The 11,562-nt window shown below is 39.4% G+C and overlaps 1 protein-coding gene across 1 annotated transcript; it reads right to left on the bottom strand.

The window, feature by feature from the left end:
* Positions 1-1,048: 1,048 nt before the first annotated feature.
* ndufa11 (NADH:ubiquinone oxidoreductase subunit A11) lies at positions 1,049-7,748 on the bottom strand. Its single transcript, XM_034140757.1, has 4 exons — positions 7,615-7,748; positions 5,960-6,052; positions 4,210-4,332; positions 1,049-1,226 (listed from the first exon to the last, which is right to left on the bottom strand). Exons 1-4 carry the CDS (start codon positions 7,691-7,693, stop codon positions 1,114-1,116), a joined length of 408 nt encoding a protein of 135 aa, XP_033996648.1. The 5' UTR covers positions 7,694-7,748; the 3' UTR covers positions 1,049-1,113.
* Positions 7,749-11,562: the final 3,814 nt, after the last annotated feature.

The raw sequence follows: 11,562 nt of genomic DNA, 5'->3' as shown, positions 1-11,562 counted from the left end.
GGTCCAAAAAAGATGACCTCAGTCTTGCTCTCGTTGAGGTTGAGAAAGTTTTTGCTCAGCCAGGATTTTATCTCTGTTAAGCAGTCCACCAACTGCTGTCGAGAGTGTTTGACATTTGCTTTGAGAGGCAGATATATCTGTACATCGTCGGCGTAGCAGTGGAAGGGAATATTATGTTTTGTGAGAATTGAACCTAGGGGCAGTATGTACAGTAGAAAAAGGATGGGGCCCAGAATCGAGCCTTGGGGAACCCCACAGGTAAGAGGGGCTTTGGCAGAGGACAAGGCACCTAGCTGTACTGAGAAGCTACGGTCTGTCAGGTAGGACCTGAACCATGCAAGGGCAGAGCCTGTGATGCCAGCGGACTGTTCAAGCCGTGACAACAGGATGCTATGGTCCACAGTGTCGAAGGCAGCTGTCAGGTCTAACAGCAGTCTAAAAGATGTTTAGTGTGTTTGTGGAGTTATGGCAGGAAGTTATCTCCATATATGTGAAGCTCCAAGGACTGACATTTTCACACAACTTAAGCTATCCTAAGGACCTCAACTGCACAACTGAAAATCATGATGAAACTGGAAAAACTGTCTTTCACCAAGAGTCCACGTGCTGAAAATAAAAAAGGTACTCAAGTAATTAATGTGATGAACTGATATTTCCCTCTGGAGAACTTTTTTGTTTGGTTAATTTTGCCGTAAAAGTTATTTAAGGATGGTGCACATACATGAGGGCACTTTCTTAATGATAATTTGTTTTGCACACATGTGTATTCCCACTGGTTCCGTGTACACACATCTCTTGCTAGCTCCACTTTGTGTAGGTGTGTGCTGTCAATCTCCATGGCCATCCATGTTAAAAGGCACACTTTTACAGCATCAATTAACATCTTTACAGCCGGCTACAGAACACAGGACCAGGGCTCCATACCCCACACACTATGTGAAACTCCTACATGTGACTGCATGTCACTCTACATATACCTCTATGTTTTAATCTACGTGTAATGTAGAATATTACTGCGATACGACTAACATCATGATTCAATAACTGGTAAATTCACAAGTACTTTATTACATAAACTCTTTTTACAACAGGGTTAAACGTAGCATCTTCCGCTCATCGTACGGGAGCTCCTGTCAGCTTCCATCCCTCCATCTTGCCCACTTTTGTGTAGAAGGCCAACACACCGAGACCCAGACAGGCTGACGTCCCGGTCGCAGCACTGTGGGCTGGAAACACACAGAGGGGGGGTTAAGGTCCACACACAGAAGAAGAGCAGAGGAGATTGGTTTGTTTTATACACTTCAATTCAGTAATGACAGTTTTAAAACTGGTTGAATTACCAGGGGGGAAGAAGTACTCAGATCTTGCACTTAAGTAAAATAGAAGTACCAGAGTGTAGGAATACTCTGTTACATTAAAAGTCCTGCATTCAAAATGTTACTCAAGTAAAAGTACAAAAGTATTAGCATCAACATATACTTAAAGTACCAAAAGTAAAAGTACTCATTGTGCAGATTGGTCCATTTCAGAATAATATATATTTTGATTATAATGATTGATCATTAAAGTGTTCTCAAAGCTGGTAAAGGTGCAGCTAGTTTGAGTGACTTTGTATACTGCAGGGTAGCTTGTGAATTTACTCCAGGTGGAACTAAAGTCTGATTTAAGTCACATTTAAGTACAGTACTTGAGTAAATGTAAATGTTACTTTACACCACTGCAAATAGGTCATTAGTTTGAGATACCTTACATAGGCATTCATGCTTGGTACGTGCTGGATGTAGGGCGATAAACAAATGAATTAACAAATAAATAGAGTGCAGCCAAAACCAACATATAACATACAACTCCAATAACTGGGTTGCAGTCTAATTGTCTATTAGCTTGTATGAGTGAAATGACCCAAAAGAACCTGAGTGGCTGCCATGATAAGAGCCAACAGACTTGGCTCATGTACGTTACGGTGCATTTTCCATCTTATGCCATAACCTGCCAAAGAGCTTAAATGTTTTGAACTTTCAATAGTTTATTAAACCAGAAGGCGAAATAGGAACATAACGCCAAATACAATACAATTATCAAATAAAGTCAACCTTTCAAAGTGTTTCCTGAGTTGAGTGGTGTTTCTTAAGCTTTTTTCCTTAATGGAACATGTTTAAATGGTGATACGTTTTATACAATAACACTAATTGGTATTCATTTCAATAAATACAAGCTGACAAAGAGGGTGAGTGCAAGCAACCATTGAGTTTCACTTACATTTTTATTCAAACCTTGGTAATGGAGTAATATATTCTCACAGTTATCCACCTTAATAAAGCCTGCATGAAACAAGATCATAACCACGCACGGCTCGAAGTATATATATGTGACCCGCTCTATCGAAATCAGTCGGAAGTCGCAACGGCTCATTTCAAAATAAACGTGGATTTACGTAAAAAACTATTTTTTCGGGGTTCGGGTGTTTTGTTTGATTTTAAATAAACAAAGTCTTGGCTTTCAGAATATGAAACTTTTATTTCCAAAATCACACGATAAATACATTTTTGAAGCTTGTAAAGGGAAGATGACAGGCACCTCTCACTCGCACCCTGCTCTTCCGCAGCGCAGCTCCCCCTCCCTCCGGCTGAAATTATGAATGTAAGGCATATAGTAATCATAGATAACACGGCAGGGTCCTTTACAGTTTGTTTTCATCTGATTTCAAATAAACAAAGTCTTGGCTTTCAGAATATTAAACTTGTTTCGGCAAATTTAGATGATAAATACAACTATGAAGCTTGTAACGGCATATTTACAAGCGGAGAACGGAGTAACTTAACGTCACAGCAAGCATAACAACAGCCGGTGTTTCTCGTGAGTGTTTTCCCCGGGAAACAAACACAATATACACTTACGCAAAAATACACAAACACACACACACTCGCGAGCTTCCCCCAGACCAGTAATCCAAACAAAAATATTTTCCCTCCGGACTATTTTGATCATTTGCTCCGCTAATAATCAATCCGATCGATGGATTCCAGAGAAGAGGAAACTTTAAAGGCCTTTTTCTCAAAATGATGACTCGGTGACAGTCATTATATAATGTGACATATTTTTGCTTAATATTTGGAGTACAAAAACAATCCTGATATCATTAGAAAGCTAGGAATCTCCTCTTTCCAACAGTGTATACAACTCAAAATGTGTCTTCGGGTCAATGCGACTGATTTCGATAGAGCAGGTCACATATGTGCTTTTTGTAGTCCATCCATGGGAAATTGTAGTTTTCCAAAAGCAGCATCATAATTATGTCGCCCAGTAGGGCTGTGCAATTAATCGTATTTTAATCGCAATTACGATTTTGGCCTGCCACAATTACGAAAACAACATAATCGAAAAAAATAATTATTTTGCTTTGCTAGGTTGTGACAGTGCACTGCAACATATTTGATCTAATTAATTTTAGTCTCATTTATTTGTATTTATCATATTTATATATGTTTAGTAGCTTGTGGAAGTGCGCTCCAAAATATTTGTTGATCTTGTTTATTGGTATTTATTATTTTGATATTATTTATTTAAATGTATCATTTATTTTTGTATTGGTTTTTCAGTTGAATTATACGTTCAGGGTAATCAACAGTTAAAAATATACTGTTCAAATTATTATTTCTATTTGTTTTAAAGTTCAATAAATGGATTTTCAATGAATAATCGTATTTAATAATCGTGATATCAATTATTGACCCAAATAATCGTGATTATGATTTTTGCCATAATCGCACAGCCCTATCGCCCAGTGCACTTGTCTTTCCCTAAGTCCTGATGAAATCTCCTCATATTTCCTTAAACCCATGACGTTTTTTCAAAGAGGTTATTGCGACTGTCTCTACATCTCCTGTGCAACGGCCAACAAACAGCACAATTAATTATTAAATATTGTTGATGCACAAAAAATTATCTGGGATAACTATTCCTTAATGTATTGGCTATTTCAGATTTTGTTTTGGTAATGCATATTTCAAAGACAAAATGAAACGCTGCACTTAAATTCTGATTTGGACGTTGATCAGCATGGAAACAGTGAAGGAATCGAAGTATTCGGGTCAGCCTGATTTTCAGGGTCATGTTAATAGTCAACTACATGTAGCTGCAGTGATGCTAATGCTAGGTGAGCTGCTGGATCGGCAGAACTTTTTGAATGAGCGTCAGGATTTCACTTACTTCTGGCTCCAATGAAGATCCCAGAGGCACACCCCCCGATGAAGTAGTTGAAAGGGTCATCTGGAGCGTCACGAGCCTGAGCACTGAGGCAAGTCGCCATGCCGAAGACCGCCCCCATGGTGGCTGGTTATATACACACACACACACGCAATATTAATCATAATATACAGTTACAGTACATACAGTACAGTCAGAGTCTGAGAAAATAGTTTTTAAATGGCAGTTTTTGAAAACTCTCACAATGTCAGGTGCACCGAGTGTGAAAAAACAGCCAGAGCACGACTCTTCGGAACGGAAGTGATGGTGAAATGTAATCTCATGTGGGGCTGAATGCCACGCTACAATTTGATATCCTTATTTCCAAATACTGTTGTTGTCATTATGTGACTTTTTCTGCTTTTAAGAATATTTTAGTAACTAAAAACAAGTGGTATATCTTCTACAGCACAAATTGTCTGCCGTTTAAAGTGGACCTATCATGCTATATTTAAATGATATATTGTAGGGCCATACTTATATAAGGTATATTTATACGTTTCTGTTTTCAAAATACCAAACAGATCATGCATTTTAGCCATGCCTCATTTCGCTCTATTTGCTGTTCTCCAGCTCCGTTTTTGCAGGGGGCTGATTCTGTGAGCTGCAGCTGACCACGCCCCCCTGCAGGAGAGGGGAGCCGCTCTGATCAAGTCAGAAGAGGGGGAGAAAAATAGATCTCCGTCCTCTGTGTTTTATTATATAGAGTCGTTATTCATTTGTTTTAAAGCTCAATAAATAACAAAGAAGACCTTTGACCGGCACTTTTCTAATTTTGTCTGGAAGATTTAAACTTTAACGGACATCTTGACCGGCGAAAGAAAACCTAACTGAAACTCTGCCGCACGGTCCCCTCGTTCCTTGGAAGAGTCGGAGAGATGGGTGTTTGTCATCTGCTGGTGGACTAACCGGAGAGAATTACAGTGCTTGCCTCGACGGGGAGGGATTGCATTGAATTAAAGCAGCAGGAGCAAACGCTTGCCTCGGGGAGGGAGAAAAAAAGCCACAGCGGAGAATAAACAGAAGGGTAACCATGGTAACCATGCGCGGGAAGTCTTCTTCGCTGCTTTTGTGGCAGACTACAGCGCCACTTACAGGCCTGGCATATGTCCAGCGCTTTCGAGCGGCAATGGCCGGCCGTGACCCAACCCCACATTCCCCTGATAGGTGGAGAGTTGGCCCAATAGCCGCAGCGCCACCGTCCTGACGTCAGGACAGTGTTCAAATCTGGATCAGTTTTTATCAGATCCGTTGCAGCCCCTTTTTTAGAGATTTGGGTATGGAGGAAAATAAAGAGGGTTGTGTTTTCTGACACTTGGTGAGTTCCCTGGAACACCGGGGATACATATTCATGTATAAAAGACGTACAAAAGTGCATTTTGCATGATAGGTCCCCTTTAATTAAAGAAAAACATCTCGGTGCCCACCAGCTCGAGGATATTGTTAGTAACCAAACCTCTGGTGGAAAAAAACATATTTAAGGAGCAGACTTTAGGTACCTGGTCGAGAACTGACCTATAGACATATAGCATATTTCTGAGAGGTTTACTGAAGATGTGAGCAGCAGGAGAACAGGGGACAACTGCTGTTTGAACGGCTATGGTTCATCAGTGATAATGGGTGGTCTTTTTTTGAGGTCACGAAGAAGTCTTATTCTTGTGTTTTAAATCAGACGGATTCTAAAATATGAAATCATTCAATCATGAATATTTACCCATGGTTACAGTTATGTTGGTGGCCCTCTGTAGCCCTGCCATTGCAGATTCAGGCTGGACTGCCACAAGGTGGTAGGCGGAACCAACCATGCCTGAAAACACACACAAAGTAAGACACACTTTAACAAATAGGTTCAAGGTTCAGGGGCTTTATTGTCATATGCACAGATGCCACAGTTTAGATATGGCAATGAAAACCTTAAAGGTAGGGTAGGTAAGTTTGAGAAACCGGCTCGAGATCGCTAGAATTTGAAAATACACAACCGGAGAAAATCTGCCACTTCCTTACAGAGCCCCTCCTCCAACACACACGAACGCGCACATGACCAATGAGGGCACGAGATAAGTTTGTGCACAGATGGAAGGCTGACAGGCAGGTAGGCCATCCAGTTATTTTAGCCGGGCCGGCTAAAATGATTGGTCGTACTTTTTACAGTATTACGGCTTCCACAGATGATTTTTTGTCAAAGCACTTAAGATATTCATTGCTATCGGGATGTTAAGAGCATTCCATGGAATATAACTAAAAGTGTATCTCGAGCCGGTTTCTCAAACTTACCTACCCCACCTTTAAGTCCCAAGAATAGGTAAAATTCTAATCGAGCTGAATGTACTCTTTCAGCTCTTCAGTCAGCGTCAGTATGACACCATGTAAACAACTGGACATGGGTTTGTCATTTTAACACCAACTCCATCTTGATTGCATTATCCAAAAAGCATGCAAATAAAATACATGCATCTTGAAAATAGGAATAATAATCCAGCATCAGTCATTAATGCATCACAATAAATGAATATTAGATATTCTCAGACGGACAGTGTATATTGGGAGAAGAGGCTTCTAAAACAAAGGGGAAAAGATCTACACAGTCCACTTATTTAATAATTCTTCTTTTTTTTTTATGTGTTTATACATATGAGGAAAACAATGTTTATGTGCTATCACTGTAATTCATTGAGATGATTATTATAGCAAAAGGAAAACCTCTGAAGTCATATTTTTCTTCTCATCTCTATTCCAAGGTCTTTAATAGTATTACAAAGTGACTTTGAACGTAGCATGGTTCTTAGTGCAAGACGGACTGATCTACTGGAGTTTCACGCGAAACTATCTCAGATACTTACTTAGGCATACTGTAGATATAGAAACATATAGGCTAAAGTAGATAAAGTGCAGGTGTAAGTCCAGCTGACAGAAAGGTGAGATTTATACGTGATAAGAAGCCTTTAAAAACTCAGCGTTATATTGTCGTCTTTACAAAGGAAACGTTTGATATTTGGCAAAAGTATGACCAAAAACTTGGTTCAAAGTTTTCCTTTGAAATCATTTATCAATAACCCGATATCAGTCACATAAGTTCCACTTTAGATGTCAAATGAACATGCGACTCCACATAACTCCAATGTAAATGTGTGTTGTTAGCTCACTGCCTCTACTATACATTTACTTATGGGAAACCAAAGTAGTTTATCATAGAGTTTGGTTGGAAGTTGACCTGAAAACATCTTGCATAGCAGATACAAGACCTGGGCTAACTTGCTAACGTTAGCGGTAGCATTAGCTCAAACATGAACGCTACTGTTCGTTATCTTTCGCGCCCCAGCGTTCACAGCCACATTGACTCGCAGTTTATTTATCAATGCTGATATTTACCCAAAGCTGTGCCTAGCTTTGTACTGATCCATGTTTTCTGGACGCAGGCAGTGCCCTCTGGTATGTCCCAGTACCCCATTTCGGTTTTAGCAAGGACGCAATCTGGAGTTCTCGCGAGAAACGTCTTCTTCTTCTTCTTCTTCTCTCGTTTTTGGCGGATTGCAAACAACTTAAAAGGTGCATACCGCCACCTACTGTACATGAGTATGAATCATCATATCATTCCAACTCTTTAACCTATGATCTAATAAAAATAAATAAAATTTAAATAAATCAACAAAAACATGAAATAAATAAAACAAAAATAAAAAACCTATGTTCTTTCCTGACCTAATGTTAAAAAAATGTTCCTACCCCAGTTTCACTCAAGAATGTAAACAGTGCCTTTCTGGTAGCTCTTACTCCCTCTCCTTTTGTTCCCAAAACACCAACCACACTCCATTCCCTCTGTGCCTCTAAAACTTTAGCCTTTAGTTTTTCTCTTTCCGCTTTAAAGATGTCACAATGTAACAAGATATGTTCTACATCTTCTTTTACTCCACAGTTCCCACACTTGTCACTGTCACTTTTCCCCATGCTATACAGCGTACCATTCAAAGCCGTGTGATTTATTCTGAGTCTAGCGATCGTGATTTCCTCCCTTCTGTTTCTTTCTTTATAAATATGAATTGTAATTGTCTTTTGTACTTTGTGATACTCTTTGCCTTTCTGATCTTTCTCCCACCTTTTCTGCCAGATTTCCATCCCTTTTTTCTTAATTACTGCTTTTCCTTCTCCTTTTCCAAGTTTAACTGGTAATGTTATTTCCTTTTGTAGTGCACTTTTTGCTAATTTATCAGCACACTCGCTCCCTTTCACCCCCTCATGTGCAGGCACCCAGCAGAACTGCAGATCTATACCGCCTCTGTGAAGTCTTAACAGGCTGTGATTGATTTCTATGAGAATGTCTTCTCTGGCAGTTGTTGTTGATTGTATGCTTTGTAATATGGACAATGAATCTGTGCACATCACCACCCTATCTGGTCTGACCTCTTCAACCCACTGTAATCCTATTATTACAGCAAGCATTTCTGCTGTGTACACTGATAATTGATCAGACGCTCTTTTTGAAATAGATATTTTAAAGTCTGGGATGTATATACCAACTCCAACACACTCTTCCTTGTTCTTAGAACCATCTGTGTAAATTTGTAGGTAATTGTAGTACTTTTCATTCAGATACATACTTGTTTTAATTCCCACTTCATTTACTTGCCACTCTTTTTTCCTTTCTACAATACTCATATCTATTTTAGCTTCTGGGAAAAGCCATGGGGGAACACTGCTAAATGGGGTTGCTTTGGCAAACGTTATATTCTCCACTCCATATGCCCTCGTTCTCTCCTTACTTGTCCAGCCAAACCCACGTCCCTGGAATTTTGCATATTCCCAGCAATCCTGTAATATTCTGTTTGAAATATTTTCTTCTCCACTTCCTTGTAGTCTGACCCAGTATGACAGAGCAAGTTTCTCTCTTCTGATCTCCAGAGGTGTTTCTCCTGCTTCTATCAGAACTGCATTGATAGGGGATGACTTTATCGCTCCAATACACAACCGCAATGCTTTATATTGTAGTCTATCAATTTTTAAAAGCGATGTTTTTGCTGCTGCTCCATACACTATACAACCATAATCTATTGTGGACCTCATAATTGATCTGTAAATGTCTATTCATGCTTGTTTGTCTGCGCCCCAGTTGCATCCAGCTACAGCTCGCAATAAATTTAATACTTTTTTGCATTTTGTTTCCACTTGATTAATATGCATTTTCCATGTATATTTGCTATCAAACCACAGTCCTAGGTATTTGAACTCATTCACCTTTGTCATTGGACGATCATATAGTGTTAGCTGTTGGCCATCAATCTTGCGTTTGTTTGTGAATACCATGTAGCATGACTTGCTTTCTGACATTTTGAATCCCCAGTTATATGACCACCTCTCCACTTTTTTAATCGCTCTAGCTATATTCTCCATTACGTATGGGGCATTTCTTCCCCTCATCCAAATAGCCCCATCATCTGCGTATAGAGCCGATTGAATGCATGTGTCTAAACATGTAAATATATCATTAATCATGATGTTAAATAATATTGGACTGACTGCACTCCCTCGGGGAATACCATTTTCTATTTCAAAATAATTGGAAATATCTGCTCCAACCTTTACTCTAAATGTCCTGTCTGTTAAAAAGGCCCTTACCCAATTGTACATTCTCCCTCCAATACCCATTCTACTCAATTTGATCAGTAACCCATCCCTCCACATACAGTCATACGCCTTTTCAATGTCAAAGTACACTATTGCCATTATCTCTTTCATTTTCAATGTTTTTTCCACATCATTACTCACTCTTACTAACGCATCTATTGTGGACCGCCCTTTACGAAATCCGCTCTGAAAACTACTCAGCAGCCCTTTCTGCTCCAGTACATGTGAGAGCCTACGGACAATGATCTTTTCCATCCATTTACATAGGTGTGATGTAAGAGCTATTGGTCTGTAGTTACTAGGGTTAGCTGTATCTTTCCCTGGCTTATTGAATGGTAGCACGAGTGCTGTTTTCCACAAACTTGGCATATCTCCTTCTCTCCAGATTTTATTGAAAAGACTCAGCACCTTTGTCATAGTTTCCATAGGCAACTGTCTAAACATAGCATAACATAGCTGGACTTGTCCTGGGGCTGTATATCCTGTACCTTGTAAGGCTATTTTGAGTTCTGACATTGTAAATTCCACATCAAGAGCTGACCTATTATCCTGTCTCTTCTCCTTCACGTTTTCATTCTCTGCTAGTAACTGCTGTTTTTGCTGCCTATGAATATCACTGAGATGTTCCCCACTATGTACTGCTGCAAGTGTCCTTCCTAACATATCTGCCTTCTCTTTATCTGTCACTGCCAGCCTCTCCCCATCAACCAAAGCTGGAATTTTAATGGATTTCCTTTTCCCACTCATCCGCTTAAACATGGACCAGACATCACCTAATTTTACTCCTCTGCCAATGGTAGAACAAAATTCTCTCCATGTTCTTTTTTTTGTATATTTTATTGTCCTTCGAGCAGCTGCCCTTTTCCTTTGAAACTCTATAACATTATTTTGTCATCTTTTTCTTTAATTCTCTAAATGCATCGTTTCGCTCTTTAATAGCCCTGCTGCATTCCTCATTCCACCATGGCACCACTTTCTTCCTACCCTTGGTTGTTGTTTTGGGTATACTGTTCTCTGCTGCATTTAGAATATGTTGCGTTATTTGGCTTGTAATTACCTCTATGCTTCCCTCTGATGTTAGCAGGTGTACCGACTCCTCACACCATATCCTACATTTCCCCCAATCAGCTTTAGCAAAGCACCACCTAGTTATTACACCTCCTTCCTGTATATATACATTAGTATTCATTTTAGTAAGCACTGGATAATGGTCACTTCCTACTGTGGAGTTATTCAAAACAAACCATTCGCATGTATGAACCAAACAGTTTGACACTAATGTCAGATCCAGGCATGATACTTTCCCCCTGTGTACATCTACTCTTGTGCCATGTCCATCATTAAGGCATACTAGTGTTCTTTCCTCCAGCATTTCTTCCACTATATTTCCGTTGCTGTCTGTATGGTTGCTGCCCCATAGACTGTTGTGTGCATTGAAATCACCACACCAAACTTCCTTCCTATGTTTATTGCCTGCTATTTTTTTAAATATATCAGTGGTTAGATTTTTACATGGGTTGTATAAATTGATTATCCTAATGTTATCTTGTTTCCTAGGGTTGAAACGTCTTCTTTTTCTTCTTCTTTAGTTTTAATGGCGGACTACAAACCAACCTGTACCAGAGTTTGTCACATCATTAAGACCAATTTCTTATATAAATACAAATAAAATAAACAAGTTAACTATATTCTGTATAT

This window comes from Trematomus bernacchii, unplaced genomic scaffold, assembly GCF_902827165.1.
Source record: "Trematomus bernacchii unplaced genomic scaffold, fTreBer1.1, whole genome shotgun sequence".
Lineage (NCBI taxonomy): Eukaryota > Metazoa > Chordata > Actinopteri > Perciformes > Nototheniidae > Trematomus > Trematomus bernacchii.
Note: the sequence above shows the minus strand (reverse complement) of the source record. Positions and strands in the feature narration are given on the sequence as shown.

Bases quoted from the DNA above. Each gene is read 5' to 3' on its own strand.
- ndufa11 (XM_034140757.1), bottom strand. From the start codon at position 7,693: ATGGGGTACTGGGACATACCAGAGGGCACTGCCTGCGTCCAGAAAACA. The intron at 6,053-7,614 runs GTAAATATCAGC...GTGTGTTTTCAG, and splicing joins AAAGCTAGGCACAGCTTTGG to GCATGGTTGGTTCCGCCTAC. The intron at 4,333-5,959 runs GTAAATATTCAT...GTATATAACCAG, and splicing joins CAACATAACTGTAACCATGG to CCACCATGGGGGCGGTCTTC.